Source organism: Centrocercus urophasianus, unplaced genomic scaffold (genome assembly GCF_019232065.1).
Source record: "Centrocercus urophasianus isolate 14NV4802_14NV808 unplaced genomic scaffold, USGS_Curo_1.0 seq_55, whole genome shotgun sequence".
NCBI lineage: Eukaryota > Metazoa > Chordata > Aves > Galliformes > Phasianidae > Centrocercus > Centrocercus urophasianus.
In genome coordinates this window covers 515141-536084 of record NW_024885144.1, presented here as the reverse complement: position 1 = coordinate 536084, position 20944 = coordinate 515141, and the positions used below count along the sequence as shown (strand labels likewise).

Genomic DNA, 20944 nt, shown 5'->3' with positions numbered 1-20944 from the left:
CCGGTCCCATCTCTCCCGGCTCTCCCCAACCCCACTTACCCGGCGCTGCGAATCTCCGCGCACTACGCACGGCGCTCCCGGCGTGGCCGGCTGGGAAACGCAGTCCTGTCCCTCAGAACCCGGAGGAGGGGGCAGTTCGTTTTGCAAAGTGCTGTGGGAAACGTAGTTCGAGTCCCGGAGGGGTCAGCAGCGATTCGGAGCCACGCTGCTCCCCAGCTCCACGTGCACGGCCCCATTCCCGCATCCCGACAGCTCCCCCGTGGGATGGGATCCTGCACTCAGCCGCTTGTGGGAAGGCGCTGGGGCTCTGCACTTTGGAGGTGTCTGTGCTGACCACAGCATCATCCTACGGCAGAGACATGGCTGGAGCTGGGGATCCGCAGCAGCCCTGTGCTGCCCGGCAGCGTTTGGCCACTGACACAGGAGAGACCATGTGGCTGCAGGCAGCGTGGGACAGGAGCTGTGCCCATGCCCGGGGATCTGTCCCCAAGCACCTGACATGTGGATGTGGTGCACAGGAACACAGCCCGAAGTCCTACAGCCTGAAGCAAAATGCCCACTTTGGACCCACGGGTGACACACAGGGGACACACGGGTGTCCTGTGAGGTCAGAGAGTAGCAGTGAGGCTGTGGTGGTGCCACTTCCATGCGACTTGTCCTCATGCAGGTGCTGGCCCAGATCCATCTAGGGTGCTTCCATCCTTGCTTCCAAATGGGAAGGCTGCCCCTGCCGGCAGCCCACAGCTCCACAGGGGCAGAGGCTGGAAGGTGGGGAAGGCCTGGCAGCTGATGATAGAGGAGACGCTGGCTTTGTGGCTCTGGGAATGTGGCAGGATCCACGGCAATGGGCCTTGGCCTGGGGGCTGAGTTTTCAGTTGGTATCTTCTGAGAAGCCTCACCTTGGTGCAGGACTGGGAGTTGGGTCTCACATGGAGTGTCCCTGTGTGACATCCCTGCCTGCTCTCAGGTACAGGGTGCTGGAAATCAGCATCTCCTTTTGCAGCACTGCTGGTCCAGAGCCAGTGACCCAAGCTTCATGCCAGCTGCGCCCCTCATCCACCCTCCCTGTGTGATTCACTCCCTAAAGATGCCCTGAGGGCAGGCACAGGGTTAAGCCTCTCAAATCCATTGTGGAAAAGGCTCTGTTCAGTGGGTTCCAGCTCGTATGAAGCCAAGGTCCCACAGCAGAACTGCCTGTACCCTTCCCACTGCCCATCTCCACAGCGGGCAGCTCTGGTCCAGCCCCTTTGGTTTGTGCCACTTTCACCGGCACAGTGTTGTGGAGCTCAGTGGGGATCCAGCACTGAGGAGGGACGCAGCCAGGAGGAGCTCGAGACCTCCGGGCTGCGGGAAACGGTGCGCAGGGGACTGGGGGCAGGAGGAGCGTGGCAGGGAGGGTTGCGAGGTGCGGAGGGTGCGGTGCGCGGTGCCGCCGCCCGCTGCCCGTGCCAGTGCCCAGCGCGGCTGCCGGGGCCGGGCGGGGCGGGCCGGGGCGGGCCGAGCTGTGCCGCCGCAGGAGGAAGCGCAGCCCGGGGCAGAGCCGCCGTGCAGCCGGCCGGAGCCGCGCGGCTCGGTGAGTACCGGCAGCCCCCTGCCCCGAGCCCCGCCTTCCCCGCCCCGGCCCCCTGCCCTGTTCCCTTTCTTCCCACCCGTCCTGTCTCCTCTCTTCCTCCGTCTGTCCTCTCTCCCTCCTAACTCCCCCCTTTCTCCCAGGCTCGCCCTCCCGAAGCTCCCGCCTCACCTGCTCCTTCCTGGCCCCAGCACTCTGCCTGCCCCCATGGCTGCTCAGGTGTCACCTTCACTGTCGCCCCACTCTGAGGGCCACACGAACGGGTCAGTTGTTGAGCTCCTGTGGGGTTGCCAGGGACATGGGAGCGCTCTGCTCCCCCTGTCCCCACAGGTAGCTACCCGCCCCGTGCCCTGGCTTCATGAGGTCCCTGTCTTGCAGGAGGTGGGGACTGAGCGCTGCCATCAGGCACAGACGGGGACATGGATCGCGGTGTTACCCTGGAGAACCCCTACGCCAGCGTGAACATCCCACGGTCCCAGTTCCAGCAGAGCTTCATTGCTCGCTACCTGGAGGATGAACCTGCATCATCCACCATCATTGCCAACCCCACCGTCGTGCCTGTGCACAGCACAGAGGAGCAGGCAGGCAGCTGGGACAAGCAGCCCGTTTCCACAGAGAAGTCCTGGTCCCGGCCTCTCAATCCCTATGCCAGCATGAAGATGCCCAACGGGGAATCACCCAACTCCTTCTACACTGTCACCCTGGACAAGCCACCCAAGGGCCAAGGGCATGAAGATGGCAGGAGGAGCGGCTGCCGCAGGTGCTTCCCCTGCTGCAGAAAGTGCTGCTGCGTCATCTCCTAAGAGGACAGGTGGGATGTGCAGGGATGTGGCCACCTGGTCTGGACACCCCGGTTCGCTGCCCCATCGCCTGCTCTGGCTGCTGGGAGGTGATTTCACCCGTGAGCTGTGCAGCCAGATGCACCAGTGATGGACACCTGCAGCATCCTGAGAGCTCAGAATGGAGCATGGGGGAGAAGGATGGATCTGCTAACCCAACGGAGGCTAAGGAACCCTGGGGACAATGTGTGCCAATGTAGATGCCACTGAGAAAGTGCTCACACTGGGGATGGTGCTGAGCTGAGCTTCCCACTGTGCACTGTCTGGGGAACCAGTGCAGAGTGGTCAGGAACGCATCCCTGCCTGGGCTGGGGACGCCCTGCCCTCTCCCAGCAGTGTCCCCATGCAATGTCCCGCAGTGCTGCAGTGATGAGCTCAGGAGGTACCACCACTCCTTGCCACACCACTTGCCTGACAGAGGAAAAGAGGCAGGAGAGACAGACAAACAAAGCAGAGCCGAGTGCTGGCAGCACTCTGGAGCAGTGTTGGCACAGTGCAGGTATTGGGGTGCCAGGACCCTTTGCTGTGCCATACGAAGCTGCCAGTGCACCATCCCCAGCCCTCTGCCACTGCTGAGCACTGTGAGCAGTGGGAGCGGGGCCCACTGCCCTCCTTACAGCACGCCAGGGCAGCTCAGCATTCAGGTCTGGACTGGGGAACAAACCAGCCCTTGTCCTGGGGCAGCTGCGTAAGCACTTGTGGCGGCTGCGGGGATGGGGCAGGGGCCTGGAAAGAGCGCGGGTGTGAGCGGATGACTTCAGTGCGCCACAAATAAATGACAGCCACCTCCTGCCCTGCCAAGGTACGCCTCTTCCCTCTGCCCTTGCTTTTCCGGGATCCTCAAGTTACTTCTTGCTTCTCCAGCTGGGCTCTGTAGTGCAGTGTGGGGGGCACACAGTCCTCGCCCTTCCCCAAAGCTTAACTCCTTCACCGCTAGCTGAGCTCCTCACCTCACTGCTGCCAGCTCCCCTCCTGCCTCCCCCTACCTGGGTGCTTCCAGCACAACCCACTGTGGCCAGCCTGGGGATGCTGCCCAAGTGCTTGACCTAGCCCTTTGTGTCGTCCCAGCCCTTAGAAAGAGAGAACTCAGCTTTGGGTGGGTTGGGGAGGAGCTGGGGTCCTGGCTGGGGCAGCTGGGGCATGAGGGCCTTCATGGCACTGCCTGGGCTGGCTGCGACTCCTGGGAGGCCACCAGTGCTGGAAGCCTACCGCTGTGGGCGACCACCCCTATAGAAGCCCACCAGCACTGGCAGCCCAACACCCCTCAGGTTCCCACCACCCCTCGTTTCCCACTACTCCTCTGTTCCCATCACCCCAAGACCTCTGGGGCCAGAGAGGCTGAGGCTTGGGATGGGGCCCTGCCAGCTTGGCTCTTCCACCTGGCCCACATCCCACGCTGATGGGTGCCAGAGGGTGTTGCCTCTCACAGGACGATGCTGGCAGGGATGTGGCTCCACGCACGTCCTGCACAAGGAGCTCTTGTCTGGACACTGGCAGTGCTGACATGGAGACAAGCAGTGCTGACAGAGAAACAAACTGACCCACCCACCCGTGTTTGCTTTGTGGGCTCCCTGTCCTGGCTGTCAGCCCTTCCCCACCCCAGAGCCCACCCGCAGCGTGGAGGTGGTGGCATGATGGTGACACACGTGTGGGGATGTGCCGTGGGGCAGAGCCCATCTCCCTGCAGCAGCACTGTGTGTCAGCTCTGCCCTTCGCTCTGTGTAACCTTGGGCAGATGACAAACACGGCTGCAGGGCGCCGCCTGCCAGCCCCTGGGCAATGATTAAGCTGAAGGCAGAGGTGGGCAGAGGAGGGCTTGGGGATGGGCACTGGGATGGCCACGTGGGGCTTTGGGTGATGCTGGCGGGGGGGGGGGGGGCGATGGGTGCTGCCTGTGTTCATGGGATCATTAATTCTGTAAGAATCATAGAACCATGGAATGGCTTGGGTTGGAAGGGACCACAAGGATCATCAGGTACAGTTTGGCAGGAAGGGTTTCTAACTGCTAGATAAAGCCCAGCTCAGGCTGCTCGGGGCCCCTTCCCCATCCAAGAATGGACACCCACAACCCCTCGGTTGTGGGTCCAACCCAGTCCAAAATCTCCACGTCTTTTCTGTGCTGGGCCCCAGAACTGGATGCAGTCGTTCAGATGCCCCCTCATGAGGGCAGAGCAGAGGGGGGACAATCCCTTCACCTGACAGCCATGACTTTTCTAACATGATGGAGAGCGGCTCAGCAACCACATCAGCCCTGGGATGCATGTCATGCAGCCCCATAGACTTGTATGCATTCATTCTCATGAGTCAGCCTCGGACTTGCTCTGCCCTTACAGTGCAGGGGAATTTGCTCCTCCAGATCCCACCTAGAGGTTCTGGGATGTGATGTTCAGGGATGAGAGAAATACAAGAATCCTGGCTGCTAGTGAAGACTGAGGCAAAGAACCCATTGGATGCCTCAGCCTCCTCCGTGTCTGTTGTAGCCAGTCTACTTTCCCATCTAGCAGAGGAGCTCTTTGGTCTGTCCCTTGTGACCTCTGTACCTGAAGAATCCCTTCTTGTTGCAAGTCCATCTGCACCTTGGCATTCCTGATCCCATCTTTGCATGTCTGGACAGCATCCCTGTATTCTGCCCTGGTGACACATCCTTGCTTCCACTGCCTGTATGTGCCCTTATCCCTCAGCCTGACCAGCACATCCTGGCCAGGCCATGCCATGCCTCCTCTGCCTGCTTTCTTATTCTGAGGGATGGAGAGCTATCGTGCTCTCAGACAGGCGTCCTTGAAAAGTATCCAGCTTTGCTCCACTCCTTTGTCTCCCCAGGAGATCTCATCCAACAACTCCTTACACAGCCTGAAGTTGGCCCTCTTGAATTTCAGGGTCCTGACGCCACTTTTTGCCAGGCCCACATTCCTCAAGACTATGAATTCAACCAGGGCATGCTCACTGCAGCCCAGGCTGCCTCCCATCTTCATATCTTTAATGTTCTCCTCCATGTTGGTGAGCCCCAGGTTCAGCCCCTGATCTATCTGTCCAAGTTATCATCAATGGATTTCAGGAGTCTCCTGGATTGCTTACAGCTTGCTGTGTTGTTTTCCCATCAGAGATCCATGTGGTTGAAATCCCCCACCAGGATGAGAGCCTGTGAGCATGACGCTTCTTGCAGCTGAAGCAAGAAGGTTTAGGCAATCAGTTCCCTGTGATCAGGCAGCCTGCAGCAGGCCCTGACCACCAGCTGTCCTCTACTCATCTGATCTCAAATCTTAACCCACAGGCTCTCCACCTGTTCCCAACTGTTTCTCAGAGGCAGCTCCTCATGGTCTACCCATTTTTTAACACAGAGGGTAACTCCCCCACCTCTCCTACCTCGCCTATCCCTTTACAAAAGCTTATAGCTCTCAACGGTGGCATTCCAGTTACGTGAACCATCCCACCATGTTTCCACGACAGCAATAAGGTCACAGTTTTCCAACTGTACCACGGTTCCCAACTCCTCCTACTTCTTTCTTGTGCTGTGTGTGTTGGTATAGGGGCAATTCTCTATAGAGGTGGGGTGTTGGTATAGGGGCAATTCTCTATAGAGGTGGGGTGTTGGCAGAGTGCTGGGTGTGGGGAGGGTGCTGCTGTCCCATGTGGGTGCGGTGTGGGTGGTGATGCGCAGCCCCGGCTCATCTGTAGCAGACCTTTGTACTCTGCAGTTGGGGCCTCTCCCTGTTCTGCAGTGCCAAAGGTCCCCACGGCTCCTGGGACCGTTTGCAGCTGAGTGCTGGGAACAGATTAACACCTTTCCCACCCACTGGCTGCTGCTGATTGCCCCGCGCCCAGGTTTGGGTGTCTCTGCAGGGCACGCAGAGCTGAGCTGGTTTCAGGCAGCGTGTCCCTCAGTGTACCCATGCCACCCAGGGGTCTCCCTGCCCCATCCCAGCCCTGACCACAGGTCCCATGTGTCCCAGCCTGCAGGAATCACAGCAGGGCTGAGGCTGGAGGCAGCTCAGTGTCCACCTGGTCCTATCCCTGCTCCAGCACAGGGTGACCAGGACCGAGTGGCTTCAGAGACCCCACAGCCCCTCTGTGCAGGCACTTATTGATGGGATCCCCCTAAGCCTGCTCTCCTTGCCAGCTTTGGGACATGCAGGACATCCCCAGGCTGCCGGGTGCCCAGCCATCCCCGAGCAGATGGTTATTGAATGGAGCACCCAGTGCCCATCGGTATTCCCAGCGCTGCCCTGGCTGCCAGCATGGGGATGCTACCCCCAACGCGGTCCCGGCAGTGGGATCCCACCCGGTCTGTGTTGCCGAGGACATGTCAGGATACAGCTGCTTCGACCCCAAAGCTGCGGTGCTGTTCTGCTCCCGAGCACGGGGGTCTCGGACTCCAGCTCACTCCCCCCTCACCCCCTCCGGCTCTTCCAGTTCTGGCTTCGTGGGAACAGATTGGGAACCCGCTCCTGCCTGTATTGCTGCCTGCTGCCCTCTCCTGCCCGCAGGTAGAAGTGCTGAGGGCTCCTGGCTGTGCTCTTCCGGGATCCTGGATTTGTCTTTCCAAGTCCTCTGCTCTCCCTGCACGGCTGTGACGCTGCTACTCGCCCCAGGCTGCCACTACCCCCCGGGCCAGGCACCAGCACGGACCTGACAGGGGCTCCCGAGGGTCCAGGCTCTGCCCCCCAAGTCTGGCAATGAGCATCGATTCCAGAAGAGCACTGTGCAGGGACTCTGTCTCCCTGTATTTCCCTGCACATGGAACCCACGTGCCAGGCAGAAGCTGTGGTGTCTCTGTAGCAGCCCAAGCTCCCCAAGCCCAGCCCTTGTTGTCCTCACCTTTTGGTGACATCTGTCCCATGCATGTCCCAGAGCATCCACAGAACGATGGGACTTCTGCTGGCCGACATCTGCCCAGAGGTGCCTGGATGAAGATGGAGAAGACTTTGCTGCTGCCCAGGTACAGCCTGTGTCCTCCAGTGTTTCAGCCTGGTCTCACAGGGACAGTTTCTCCTGCCAAGGAGACAGAACAGGTGGCTAACGAATGCTCCCAGGAGCAGAGAGAGGGCTTCGATTTCAGAGGGCTTTGTTATCTGGGTGCTCGTAATCCAATCTCCCAGGCTTGGCTTCCAGCAGCAGATCTGATACTCATCTGCTCCTGAAAGGCGAGCCCCTTCACATTACGCAGCCGGGCAGTCGCCAGACCCAATGCTGCTCCCAGGACTGACACAGCCCCCCAGGGTGGTGCAGCCCCTCTGCCGCTTCCCCTGAGGACTTGGGGAGGAGAGCATTCAGGTAGGGATGGGGGACAGGAAAGGGGGAAGAAGGGGTACCCACGTGGACCAAAATGCCTTTTGGAGAGGAAGTGGGGTCCTGGTGGTCTCTGGGAGAGGGTTGCAAATGTGTTGAGATGATGCTGAACCCACCCCAGTTCCCCCCCACCAACCTGCATGTTCCCTGCTGCTGGCATCCACAGCACAGTGCTCCAGGGCTGGCATGGAGCAGGGCTGTGGCATGGCCTGGCCCTCTGTGCACAGCTCCCAGCTCCTCCCCACCCGATGGTGCCCACTGACCCATAGCCCCAGGAAGGCAACTGGGATCTGGCCACCCCCAAATCTTTTGGGAGGAAAGGGGCATTCAGCACAGCTCACGGTGGGGACACAAGGTGACACATGGATAGCACAGCCCCATGGATGAGGGCACCCCAGAGCCCACCATAGGGCAGGGTCCCCAGTAGCCCCAGGAACCCACAGCCACTCCAGCTGCATGGAGCTGCTTCCTGCACTTCGGCTACAAGCTGATGTCCTTTCCCCAGCTTTAGCACTGACACATTTTCTTCCCTCCTCCCTCCCACCCTCCTCTCCAGCATGTCCCAGGCTGGTAGCAGCCCCTGTGCAGAGGACACGGGGCCACGTGCCGAGGCACACACGCGCACCCCAAGCCGGGGCAGCCAGAAGCTTGAGTGCATCATCTGCTACTCCTCATATGACCTGTGTGGCCGACTGCCTCGCCGGCTCTACTGCGGCCATACCTTCTGCCAGACCTGCCTCAAGCGCCTGGACGCCGTTGCCAACGAGCAGCGCTGGATCCCCTGCCCACAGTGCCGCCAAAATACGCCCACACCGCGCGGCGGTGTCACCATGCTCGACCTCGACCTGGCCACTTTTCTCCTCGTCAAGGCTGACAAGGAGCATCCCCGGGTGGCCCCACGCTCCCTGCAGGATGTGGCCACCAAGGACTTGTGCAAGGAGCCGCCAGTCACGCAGCAGCCGCTGGGGCTGTGCCAGGACGCCGTGCCCCGGGCACCGTTCCCGAACCGTGGCTGCTGCCGGCCGTGCATCTGCTGTGGGGTGACGGCAGCTTTTGAGATCTGAATGTGGGGACATGAGGACAGCAGGGTTTGGTGGACTGAAGCATTCTGTGCCTCCAAGCTGAGCTCTTGGGGTGCTGCCTGGGTCACATTTTGGGAATCTCCACGCCACACCCCAGAGTCATTGTGGATAGCAGTGGTGGGGTTGTTCTGGTAGTCTAGGAAGGGCTCCAGCTTGTCCATGGGCTTTTTCCCATTCTGCTGGGATTTGGGCTGCAACAAGGGGGATGAGAGTGCTCCCATCCTTCACCCTGCCGACTGACCCCTCCGGCAGCTCCAAACCTGCTCCAGCCATCACAGATGCTCTCAGGACCTAACAGCACAGCTTCTCCATGAATGCAGCTCTGCAGTGGGGGCACCTTCACCAGGACAGGTGGCATGGGAGCCTGGCACAGCACACTGACTCAGATGCTTCAGGGAGTGTGCCACAGCCTGGAGGTCCCACATCCATTAAACATCTCATAAGCTGCACATGTTGCATTTGTTGTTCATCCTCATGCTAACTCGGGGCAAGTCTTGCACCCAGAGCAGGAAGCAGGGACCTGCTTTGCCCAATTGCTTTTCTTTGCTTGCTTTGTTTGTCATTTGCGTGAGAAATATGGGGCACTGGGGCAGCTGGACAGTGCAAATTGAGGATGACATTGTCACTGGGGCTCTTTGGATTGATCTTGCCTCCAGCTGCTGTGCTCTAGCACAATGTGGGCTTAGCAGGTGCCAAATGTGGAGGTCTGGGGTGCACCAGGGTGATGTTAATGCAGCTCCTGGGGAGGGCTGGGTGGACTCTGAGTCCATTTCCATGTGGCTGATGAGTTCTTGCAGCATCCCATTGCTGGGCACCACGGTGCCACCTCAGCTCTGCCCTGCGCCAGGTGCCAGGACTGCAGCTGCAAGATCCCAGTGCCCTCACTTGGCGCGGCAGCCACGGTGTGCGCAGCACATTCACAGTTCTGCCACTTGGTGTCACCTATCATAGAAGAGTCGGAGCCCCGAGCTGTGTATAGCAGAGTCCAGGCACCTGCATCTCCATCGCTTCATTTTGGGAATGGTTTTGGCCTGTTGTCTGGGCACCCCATTTCAATCCCCTTGTGCAGTGCCTTCAGGACCACTGCCAACCAGCACAGCCCTAGTGCTACTGCTGTAGAGCAGGGATGCTCAGAGCTGGCCATGGGGCTGGGCTTAGGAGCCCAAAATCTCCAAAGGTGGCATTGCTGTGGTGTGCAGCCCTAGCTGAGGATGGGGACTTGCAGATGCTGTGCTCCCTGTCCAGAGAAGGGATGAGTGAAAGGGACCCAAAGGGCCATACTGTTGTTGGTGTTGGGAACAGGGTGCCCAGCAGAGGACTTCCAGGGATAGTGAGGGGATGGTGGTGACACTGCTGGGGTGCCAGGCCCACTGGTGGAGATGCATCTTGCCACTTGTCACTGAGGTGTGCTGCAGAGTGGCAGTGAGTGAGAGCTCTGAGATGCTTCACATCTTCAATGGGCTCCCTGAGCTTTTGCTGGAAATGACCTTGTAATCTTTTTCTTGATTATTTTTGCACCTTGGTGCATTGGGCAATGAACCTCTGAGTGCACTGGGTCCCTGAAAACTCAAATCCGCATCCATCCCAGGGTGCTGCACATTAGTGGGTGCTGCAGGGCCCTGTGGAGCGTGGCTGTGCCCTACCAGGGCTGGGCTGGGCTGGGTAGGAAGATTCCTCTGAATTATTTCCAGATGGGGATTAATGCAGCATACTGAGTTTGCTGCAGGGTAGATAAACAAATCAAAGCTCCTCTAGAGGCTATTAATAAACCGGTCTGCCTGCCGCTCCTGCCCCGGATCTGAGAACATCCCAGATCTGGCTGGGGGTGCAGGTTCTGCAGGGGTGGCAGGTTCTGCAGGGGTGGCAGGAGGTCTCCTGGGTCCCAAATGGCAAAGGAGCCATGAGGACACCTCCAATCCATTGCTGAGATGGGTGGTATGAGGTCCCCTGGTTCCCAAGGTCTTCTCAGGGAACTGAGGCATGGGGAGCTAGAACCTCCCTCCTTCAGCACCCGCTGTGGGGCTTTGAAACCAGAGTACATGTAAACAGGGTGGGGGCAGACTTTGAGCCTGCTGGTGCTGGCACTGCCATGCCAAGGCCAGGATGAACACGTTCCAAGTGGCAGCAGCCTGGCACAGCCACCTTCCTTGTGTCAAGTGGAGGTCACATCCCAGCTCCCCTCACCCTGCCCTGGCTGCCGGTCCCCAGCCAAGGGAAACAGATCCCAGCCAAGGGCTGCCCACAGGGGATACCTGGCAGGACCTCTGCTGATGACATGATTGATGCTTTGTCCCATCCTTGCTGGGTACTTCGCTCTGGGTCCTCTGTGCATCCTGTGTGCAGGACACAGGCCAGAAGATCATTTTTTCCCCCTCCCCAGCCTGCAGTGCACACAAGCAGTTAAATATGGACAGCACAGATCTGGCTGCTTACCTGGCTGGAGCAGTGCCTGGCAAGGGGAGGGGTGAGGGCACGGCCGCACCTTGCCAGGGCAAGCATCACTGCAAAAATATTTGCTAAGAAAAGTGCGGCTCCACCCCGAGCACAACACAGCATGCAGTGGGGAATGCGTGCAGCTACCGGGAGCCAGGCACATCCAGCTGCTCACTGCACCCAATGGTGCCAGTCAGGGACGCGGGGCTAGGCAAGGCCTTCAGGCATCCCGCCATGGGGGCAACACCAATGCCGGGGACTGGGGAGCCCCCACTGCGCGGGTGGGCAGCCACGGGTGGATGGAGGGGTCCCAGCGTCCTGCTGGCCCTACTGCTCCTCCTGTGCCCACTGCCTGCTCCAGCGTGTCCCCACACCTGCCACTGCCAGGCAGGGGACGTGGACTGCCACCAGCGTGACCTGCACGAGGTGCCGCGGCTCCTGCCCACCAATGCCAGCACCCTCTGGCTCGACTACAACCTCATCGCCGTGCTCAGGGCCCATGCTTTCCCCTCCCTGCCGGTGCTGCTGCGGCTCAGCCTGACCCATAACCGCTTGGAGAAGATCCACAGGCAGGCGCTGCTGGGACTCGGGACGCTGCAGGAGCTGGACCTCAGTGACAACTACCTGTCTGTGCTGAGCCCCGAGACCTTCCTGCCCCTCACCAGCCTGTCTATCCTCAATTTAGGCTACAACAGGCTGGAGCAGCTGGAGGCAGGTGTGCTACCTGCCCTGCCTCAGCTCCAAGCGATCTTCCTGAATGGGAACCCCTGGATGTGCTCCTGCAGCATCCTGCCCCTCTGGCGCTGGCTGGAACACAACAGGGAGAAAGTGCCAGGTGAGTGCCCAAGGGAATGTGTCCCCACACCCCCACCTGCTCCACCTTCTCTGGGCTCCCCCATCAGCTGCCAGGCTTTGGGTGCAGGGGCTGGGGTTCCTGCAAGGTTCCCAAAAGCCAGCCCCATTTGGGTGGATTTGTCCTCAGATCTGGTTCCTCGTGGCCGCTCCTTGGTCACCAGCAGGGACTGCCCAGAGTGGTGGGGTTGGCACCCTGTACTGTCCCACTGTCTCCCTGCCACAGGGAGGGCAAGGATGGGCAATGTGCACCTGTGGGGTGGGTGTCACACTTGACTTGATCAAGGCCCGATGCCTTCAGCCTCTTCCCTATGGGGAAGACCCTATGAGTGTGGGTCTGATCCACTGGTGAGGTCTTTCCTTCCACTCCTTCCCATCCATTTCCACTGGTGGGGCTTTCTGTGCCATTTCCAGACTGCCTGCTCACTGCTGCCCCCAGGGAGCCATTCCCCACTCTGCCTGACCCATCCTGCCCCGGTCTGTGCCCACCTCCCCATCCATCCCACTCCCCAGGGTATAGGACATGGATGAGTGTGGGACCCTCCCTGCTTCCTTTCTTTGAGCCCTACTCTGTGCCACTTTGACCAGCCTGGCCCTGCAGTCCATCCTCCTGCCCTGGTCCCCTGTGTCCCACACAGCCCTACTGTCCCACCTGCCTTGTCCCCTCATGTGCCCACCACCACCACTTCTCTCTTCCAGAGAGGAGTTCTCTCCGGTGCATGTTCCCAAAGTCACTGAACACATACCCGATCATGGCCTTTGGGAATGATTCCTTCCAGCAGTGTCAGAAGATCCCGCTGTCAGCCCAGAACTACGCTGCCTTTCTGCTCATCGGTCCTTTCTCCTTCCTGGCCAGCATCTTCTGCTGTACCTTGATAGGCTCCATCGTGGTCATTTACCATCATCTACGCAAGGAGCCCCAAAGCTGGAGGAGAACCCTCAGCACTGGGTGTCACTGAGTCAGGGCCACCAAGGGCAGAGGGGACCTTTTGCTGATCCTTTTCCTCTGGCTCACCCCCTCTTGCCTCATTCCATGCATTTGAGTGTGTCCCATTTACCTCCTTGTGTCTTTCAGTGCTCTCATCACCCTCCACCCTGCATTCAGTGACTCTCAGCAATCCTTCACACATCCCTCCTGTCCCATGGTTTGGTTTTTGGTGCATCCACATGCCATCTGTTTGGCTTTATGTGTGCCCCAGATATCTGTGGGCCTACCAGTGCATTTGAGGACCTTTTGGGGCAACCCAGAGCCTCCATCCATGTGGCAGATGGAAGTAGAATCGTAGAATCATGGAACCATTTGAGTTAGAAGGGTTCTTTAAGAGCATTTGGTCCAAATCCCCTGCAATAAACAGGGACAGCTATAGCTCCATCAGGTGCTCCGAGCCCCATCCAGCCTGACCCTGAATGTCTGTAGGAATGGGGCATCCACCACCTTTGGTGGTGCTTCTTTTTGTAAAAAAAAAAACCTTTTTCTTATATGCAAAAGTACAGCTGGGGTGAAGGGGGTAACTCTCACAGAGGAGAAACAGTCCCTGTGCACTGCAAGGCAATGGGAGCCACAATGAGATGCCTGTGAACATCAACCTTTCTCCACTAGCTCCAATGGCATAGAAATGATTTCCTGCCTGTGCAAGAGCTGTAGGACAAGCCAGGGATGTGGCCAATGCATCCTTTGGCAAGCTTTTGGCAGAAGTTAAATAAGTCATACAGAGAATAAACTAAATGTAACCTCAGCTGTGGCCTGCTCTCATTTTTACTGGCAAGACACAGACCAGCCCTGTGTGCATATGTGGCTCTCTGGGAAGGTCTGGGCTTCCCATGAGGAGCTAGGACCTTGTCTGACATCCCCCACAGCCACCTGGCTGCCTGCTCCTCCCAGGCGCACAGCCATCCTCCCTGGGGACTCAAACCATTGTGGCCACTGGCTGGGAACATGGGGACAAACGTCAAGCCATGAAGAAGAAAGGGAGGCAAAGCTGGAAGGGAATGATGTCATGGATGATGTCACAAGCTTATTGGGGGTTGTATGGCATAGCAAAGAAAAACACTAGGAGGCAAAGGGTGCGTGGGGTTGCTGCTGGGCCCTTCTCTCCTCTTGTCTCCATGTTGGGCATGAGCATAAGGTCCTGCAGTGGCTGGTGAGATGGCTGCTGTCACCAGCCCAAGGGGGGAAAGAAAAATATGTCCCAGCAGCCTCAACCCAGATTGCATCAGGATGGAGGTGGGCAAAGCCAGCTTGCATGGTGCTGGTGTTTGGCTTCAGCCTGGGTCTGTCCACACAATCTCCATCCATCCTGCCATCCTAGAATAGGAATGCCTCACTCCTCCCCACCCTCCCTGCAGCTCCTGGCCCTCTCCCTGCTCCATCCCTCCCTGTCCCCCCACCTTTTTGCCATGAGCCCTACAGAAGTGCTGGGTGAGGCTCTGATTTAGCACAGGGCTTCCTGCCAGCTCTGCTGAGAGGGAGAAACAGATGGAGGCACACGGCGCAGCAATAAACCACTCCACAATCCAGTCTAGACTTTACTGAGCTCTTGCAAAAACTTGGTATCAATGTTACACTGACGTATAAAGTCGAATGGGCCTGATTTCTCAGCTGGAGTGAGATGAACTTGATGGAGCCACTGCAGTCAGTGGGACAATGCTCACAGACCCCAGCTGCCACCCGAAAATCTTGCCGGCCCTGTCTGCCACACCTGCTTGGCTGGGGCAAGGAGGAGGTGGTGCTCTCCACAGGGGCTTGGTACCACATTGCAGGTGGGTTTTCTGCCCTTGTTGCTCATACACACTCTGCAGGCACTCATCCCCAACCTGGATGGTGTTTCCTGGGTGTTGGAGTGCTCATGGCTGCTTGAAACACCTGCTTGTAGAAGCTCGGTGCATGGGGAGGAGTAGCTCTGAGCGGTCTTGCTTAGTCGCCTTCTGCTGAGCTGGCACTCAGTTTGCCTTGTTTGTCTCCTGGTCATGTCAGCTACAGCGTGAAAGTTACGTGCTGGCCATGGCCAGGCCTTGGGGATGCCTTGTGTGCAGATATGGGAAGCCAGGATCTTGGCTGGGAGCTCCAGAGCACCACATTTGGTCATGGGCACTGAGCAGGGGCTGATGGAGGGGAACGGGCGCTCATCCCCTGGCCACGAGAAGCGTGCACATCTCCCAGCCCTGCTGTGCTGGTGGCAGATCTCTGCATGGCAGCAGTCCCTGGCCGCTCCACGAGAACATCTCTGGGATCTGTGGGAACCCAGAGCCTGCAAAGCCAAACACGTGGCTGCAGCCTGACACCGGCTCTTCCCTACCACTGCAGGACAGCAGGCACCACGTGCCTTCCAAGACCTTTCCCCTCACACGCAGCCAGTCAGTGGCAATACTGATCAACAACAGCACTGGTTGGGAGCGGTTTTCTCTGTACAGTGAAGTCCAAACCCTGTCCTGGTTCTGCCGTGCATTTTGGGGCGTGAATATGGCAGTAGGCCTAGGGAGGGAGGGAGATATACAATGAAGTCACCGTGTATGGATGAAGGATGCTTTACTCCCATCTCACCCTGAAGAACCCATCAGTGTCCCTTGAGAGGCAGTCCTGGCTGTGCCTTCCTACTGTGCCGGGCAAGGACTGATGGCCCTTGGGGAGAAGGTCAAACCACAGTGCTGACGGAGGGGTCGGAGAGGTTGAGCTGGCCGGTGATGTCAGTGGGATGGTATTGCTGCAACACACAAATACACAGACAGAGAGAGAGGAGCGTTAGGCAGTCCTGGCACTCTCCCCCGCATCTCCTCACACCTCCTGTGTCCCTATGGGATATCTCTGGGGGTGATGCAAAGGCCCCATACCTGCTCGTGGCCAAGGTCCCCTGTGCTCCAGCCTCGTGCAGAGGTCCTTGCAGACGCTCTCCATGCACTCTATGGCCGGATGGGGAGGACACTGGGGCATGGCATGGTGCCTGGCACCTGTGGAGCCAGCCCTCGCCTGCTTAGGGAATGCCACAACAAGAAGCTGTGACTTGCCAGCCCAGCCCACGGCTGAGCATGTGGCTGCAGGGCATGGCCAGTGGCAGCTCCAGCTGTGCTCTGAGGCCATGGCAGTGCATCTCCTTGCCTGAGTGCCTCTGCTCTTCCTACCCTTGTGCGCAGGTGAGGAGCTGTGCTGTGTGGCTGATTGGCGACAAGCTGTAGTGTCACTTGCTAATGTGAAAGTGCAGCCTGTGCAGATGTGGCCTGGATTTGGGGTTCTGCACTCCTTGCAGTGGGGTGCTCAGCCAACACCCCTGGGAAAAACCTCCCCAGCTGCATCCCCACCAGCAGGGAGAGCAGAAACACCTCTGTAACAGCCAAAAAAAAAAAAAAGAAAAAAGAAAAAAAGCCTTTCTCCCCAGCTAGGGGCTAGCAAATGGGCAGCTGATTCCTCCCTGCCTCCCTGCCTCCTTCCTCTCATTTTCCTAGCTCCAAGCCCTGAGTGGTTGGGTGGCACCAGTGCCAAACAGTGACACTGACCCCTCTGTCATGCTGCTCTGGGGACCTAACGTGGTGCCAGGAAAAGATCTTGGTGTGCTGCTGTGTGAGCCCTCTCTATGGACATTTACCACACTACCTAGGAGGGCTGGTGGGCTACATGTGTGGTGGGCTTCCATGGGCTCCTTGGTCTTTAGAAGGATTTCACAGGATTTAATGCATCCTGTGTTTGTCAGCAGCAACTGTGACCCCTGTGCCTCTGCTGGTGGCTCTGGCACTGTGGCTACCCTGTGTGGGGAGGTCTGGTGGCCCCTTGAGCACGGCGTGGGCTGTTTGGGGTTCGCCTGCTTGGTTTGAGGCTTCACAAGGACCCCAGTGGGAAGCTGCTGGGGTGGGGACCGGAGCTAGCACGATCCCATCCATGTGGCGCATGTGGTGAGGAACATCTCTTGGGATGGCTCATCCATGTGGGGCACCAACAGCTATCAAAATGGAGCCTCTAAGAAATCCCAAGTGGCAACACCGTGGCCATCCCCTGGAGGTGCTGCTCTGCCAATCTGCTCTGTCACCCTGAGGAGCTTTCTGTGGCATTCTACTGGCCCACCAAAACCACACCTTTTCTAAAGGGGTGCAACCTCAGCTGCGGTAGCAAAGCTGAAGGGATGGGGCTGGAGCCCCTCCAGGAGGAAAAGGCTTGGAGAGGGGAGAGGCAGGGCGGGCACCCATAGGAGATGATGCCAGCCTCTGCCGGAGGAAGAGCTCCAGACAAAAAAACTATAGGGGCAGAAGAAAGGATCCTTTGTTAAATACCCTGACGCAACCAGGAAAAAAGCAGTGTGGGTGCGAATGCGTGTGCCTCTGTGCACGTGGACGTGGGGCAGGAAGGGGGGGCCCGGCGGGGCGGGATGGGACAGAGTGCTCTGCCCTCTCTGCACAGCTCTGGGGGACCCTGATGTCACCAAACGACCTGGGGAGCCTGGCAGGAGAACTGCGATACAGAGTGGGGCTTTGGGTTGAAAGCATATCTCCTCCAATCACAGAGTTATCACAGGGTAACATTCGCGTTTACTGTTTTTTTTTATTTTTAAAAAAAAAAAAAAAAGAAAAAGTAAAAGGCAAAAAAAAAAAAAAGCAAGAAAATTGTCATATCAAAACTATGTTAAAGTAGAACTAATTCTAGAAGCACATATCAGTAATTTAGGGTAAATGATGTTACAGGGATGGTGCAATTATCCCCAAACCAAACATTATAAAGCCAAGAAATTAATTAATATTAACTGCAGAAGAGACTCAAACATGTTAAGGTATGGAAGTGAAGTGAAGGCACCAAAAACTTTAAATGACATCAGGAAGAAAATATAGACAAGAAATCAATATGTCTTTAAAAATGACTTCAACCTAATCTGGGTTCACATGGCAGACCCTGGCTGGTGGGAGATTTTCTGGAAGAATTTGGGGTTTCTCTTTTTTTTTTTTTTTTTGATTAAAAATTTGGATTCCAGCTAAACACAATCTTGCTGTAGAAAATGTCAACTTTCCTTTAAAAAAAAAAAAATAGTTGTATTTGGCCTACAGATGGTTGTTCGGGGCCAAAAACTAGGTTCTTTTTCAGCCAAAAAGCACTTGGTTTTGGGATGGCTGATCTCTCACTGAAAAGGTGACCTTTTCCATGTACCCCCTCCATTCTCGACCAGTTCTGGCATCGTCCCCACGCTCGAGGGGCCCTCGCTTGGCGGTGGCGTGGGACGTGTGCTGTGCTGTGCCTGCGGGGCCCGCGGGCTGGCAGTGGGGCTGTGGGGGCTGATGACGTCTGCAGTGTGGGCTAAGGGATCTGTGCGTCTCGGAACGTGTCTGTACGAAATGTGCCGGCTCGGAAGGTGTCTGTGTGGTTTATGCGTCTCACATGGCTTCTGTGGGGTTGCGGTAGCGTGGGTGGCTGCGATGGATGGCAGTACATCAGCTCTGCGAGTGCTATTCGAGTTGCAGGAGCTGCCTATGGGGAACACATGCATCTCCTCCTGGGGCGGTGGGGATGATGTGCCGCGGAGAGGCTGTGCAGCTCGGGTGATGGTGGGCGCTAGGACGTTCAGAGTGGGGTGGCAGCTTCCCGGGGCTGTCTTGGCTCCATGGTGCCAGCCTGTCTCTCTGGCACTCCTGAGGGACCATTCTGCAGGGCTGCAGAGCAGAATCCATTTTTAAAACTCCCGGCAACGAAAAGGGAAGAAACAAGGCCACCAGGTTTGCTAGCAAGGAGAGCCCATGGGGCTGGGGTCAGCCTGGCCTTCCAGCCCCATGGGCTCTCCAGCTTTGCCCAGCTGAGACCTGGTGTGGACCCGTGGCTCTGCCAAGCATCATCGTAGAGCACCTCACTGTTTTCTCATCTTTACAAGGACCCCAGGCAATGTGACCCCGCATGCTATGACCTCATGGGGCCTTCCACAGCAGGAGGGCTTTGGGGTCTCTGAGCCAGGACTGCTGAGTGGAAGCTGGGGGCACCAGATGGCAGGCTGTGACAAAAGCTGATGACAGCACCCTCCCGCTGGTCGCTCTCCCAGTGGAGTGCACCAGCAGGCCTGCCCGACATCGCCACAAAGCTTGCTCTGCTGCTTCCTGCCTTGGGGCTGCTAGCCTCAGCCTTGAAACTTCTTGTTCAGATCTTGGTCCTGTTGACCTCTTGGTAGCCCAACTAGCTAACTGACCTCCTTGGGAAGATGTCTTGGGGCCCTTGCCATGGCACATCATGGTATGCAGATGGCTTTAATAGGCTTGCAGACAGCAGGGCCTCTTTGCCTATAGCTGCAGCTGTCACCAGAGTGGCAGCCATCATCTGAAGCTTCTGGTGTAAAGACCCCAGGCCCTGTGCAGCTCAGAATGCTCCTACCACAGGGTATTGGGGTGACAATGGGGTTGTGAATGCTGCACCATGAGCAGGATCAGGCCCAGGATCACTGGAAAGGAAGTGGGGCGATGGAGGAGGTACTGAGGTGCACCACTGATCCTGGTGGAACAGGCAGGCACCAGCCCCTTTCACTTGGGGAAGGGCTCAACCACAGCCAGGACAAGGGATCACCTCTCCTGGCACTGGCCACATACCTGCAGTGGACACGGGTCTCCCCAGCTCCCCACTTTGCTGTGATGTTTGCTGGCCTGGCCTGTCCCGGGCAAGGACCTCTTGGCTTTCTAAACCTGGGAGACAACATGGGGTTTGCTCCAGGCACCCTGAGGGCTTCCCTGCAGGTTTTTTTCCACACCTGTTCCTTCTTCTCCTGGCTCTTCTCACTCCCCACCTTCTCCTAACTGCATCTCCCACCCCATCTCTGCCTCCTGCCCCTGGTCAAAGGTCCAGCCACCCAGAGCCTCCTCCAACCATCCTCTGCCTGAGGATATGCATGGGTCTGGTTCTGGGACACTGAGATGTTGGGGCACCACCAAGACAAGGATCCACACCAGGAGCGTGGTGAGTGAAGGAGATGACAGGGATGCTCATCTTCCCCGTTGGGTATGGGTACAAGCAAGGAGAGCAAAGAGAGCATGAGTTCCCCAAGGAGTGCTTTGTGCGAGACGGTGGCAGCCGAGCCTGGCAGGGGGCTCAGCTGTCCCTGAGGCCATTTCCCAGGGTGCTGGGGAAGAAGCCTGCCTGGTGCCAAACGCAGCCGCTTCCATGCAGCGCCGTGGCTGGAGACCCCTGCGACATCGCATGCCGCTCCCCCCCCGCCAGCCTGCTGCCGTCCCCCCATCCCCACCGTGCACCGCAGGGACCCCGCTGGCAGCAGCCGAGCGGCCCGGAGAGCAGATCTGGGGCAGCGCCCGCGTCCACACAAGACAACAGAGTAGCCACAGTGCAGAGTGTTGTACGACAGACGGCAACATGCAGAGGGACACCGGCTCAGTCCGACAGACCAACAGCCCAACCTGACGCTGGCGTGCCTGAAGCTCCAGCACGAGCAGACACGTTTGCACAGTGGGGAACGGCTGGCTTTAGAGGCAGCTATTTGGAAACGTTCTCTGGTTACGTGCGAGCAGCGGCACTGCGAGGTGGAAAGCCCAAGTTTGAAGCAGGCTGGGTCAGTAATGACCTCCTGTGCCTCCTCTTTGCTAGAGCAGCTCGGATGCTGCTGCTGATAACCAGAGAGCTGTCACTGCGCCAAGTGCTACGTCCCGAATGCTAATAGTCACAAACAAAAATCACATGTAGAGAATGTGACACGCATGGCTCTCGGTGAGGTGACACGGTGCCCAAATTAAATCGGGGTGATTGTTTTAGGCATACAATGACAAACAGGTACAGGAACACTCAGGAACGGAAAAATAAATAAATAAATAAAATGTCATTGGTTTCAAGAGGTCAGCACCGGTACGGTGAGCAAAGCACAGAGAGGAACATCAGAAATCATCCAGGCAAAAAGAAAACGGAAACGAAACGAAAACTCGGTTGC

General features: G+C 57.8%; 4 protein-coding genes across 12 annotated transcripts in view; 3 read left to right on the top strand and 1 right to left on the bottom strand.

The window, feature by feature from the left end:
• Positions 1-1509: 1509 nt before the first annotated feature.
• On the top strand, positions 1510-3214 carry CYSRT1 (cysteine rich tail 1). Of its 2 annotated transcripts, none has more exons than XM_042835868.1 (2): positions 1510-1573; positions 1949-3214. In XM_042835868.1, the coding sequence occupies exon 2, from the start codon at positions 1990-1992 to the stop codon at positions 2371-2373; it is 384 nt and encodes a 127-aa protein (XP_042691802.1). In that variant the 5' UTR covers positions 1510-1573; positions 1949-1989; the 3' UTR covers positions 2374-3214. The 2 variants fall into 2 exon arrangements, with proteins under 2 accessions (XP_042691802.1, XP_042691803.1); XM_042835869.1 differs by lacking the exon at positions 1510-1573 and adding an exon at positions 1771-1789 and having other exon boundaries at positions 1949-3210.
• On the top strand, positions 3125-9396 carry RNF224 (ring finger protein 224). 4 transcript variants are annotated; one of them, XM_042835866.1, is made up of 3 exons: positions 3125-3211; positions 7258-7345; positions 8252-9396. In XM_042835866.1, exons 2-3 carry the CDS (start codon positions 7314-7316, stop codon positions 8757-8759), a joined length of 540 nt encoding a protein of 179 aa, XP_042691800.1. In that variant the 5' UTR covers positions 3125-3211; positions 7258-7313; the 3' UTR covers positions 8760-9396. The 4 variants fall into 4 exon arrangements, with proteins under 4 accessions (XP_042691800.1, XP_042691799.1, XP_042691801.1 ...); XM_042835865.1 differs by having other exon boundaries at positions 3126-3211; positions 6820-7345; XM_042835867.1 differs by lacking the exon at positions 7258-7345 and having other exon boundaries at positions 3137-3211.
• A 1954-nt stretch (positions 9397-11350) lies between these two features.
• Positions 11351-13410, top strand: LRRC26 (leucine rich repeat containing 26). Its single transcript, XM_042835831.1, has 2 exons — positions 11351-12045; positions 12762-13410. The coding sequence occupies exons 1-2, from the start codon at positions 11394-11396 to the stop codon at positions 13019-13021; spliced, it is 912 nt and encodes a 303-aa protein (XP_042691765.1). The 5' UTR covers positions 11351-11393; the 3' UTR covers positions 13022-13410.
• A 2284-nt stretch (positions 13411-15694) lies between these two features.
• Positions 15695-20944, bottom strand: part of GRIN1 (glutamate ionotropic receptor NMDA type subunit 1) — a 30550-nt gene continuing 25300 nt past the window's right edge. For 4 of the 5 annotated variants that reach the window (XM_042835821.1, XM_042835823.1, XM_042835822.1 and 1 more), the window contains one exon: positions 15695-15763. In XM_042835821.1, coding sequence (XP_042691755.1) covers positions 15695-15763 — 69 coding nt within the window. Of the gene's footprint in view, positions 15764-18479; positions 18684-20944 lie in introns of those variants that run through there. The other variant, XM_042835820.1, reaches the window with a different exon arrangement.

Excerpts from the sequence above, each read along its gene's own strand:
- CYSRT1 (XM_042835868.1), top strand. The coding sequence starts at position 1,990 with ATGGATCGCGGTGTTACCCTGGAGAACCCCTACGCCAGCGTGAACATC.
- RNF224 (XM_042835865.1), top strand. The coding sequence starts at position 7,083 with ATGAGCATCGATTCCAGAAGAGCACTGTGCAGGGACTCTGTCTCCCTG. Across the intron at positions 7,346-8,251 it reads AAGACTTTGCTGCTGCCCAG|CATGTCCCAGGCTGGTAGCA; the intron begins GTACAGCCTGTG and ends CCTCCTCTCCAG.
- LRRC26 (XM_042835831.1), top strand. The coding sequence starts at position 11,394 with ATGGTGCCAGTCAGGGACGCGGGGCTAGGCAAGGCCTTCAGGCATCCC. Across the intron at positions 12,046-12,761 it reads CAACAGGGAGAAAGTGCCAG|AGAGGAGTTCTCTCCGGTGC; the intron begins GTGAGTGCCCAA and ends TCTCTCTTCCAG.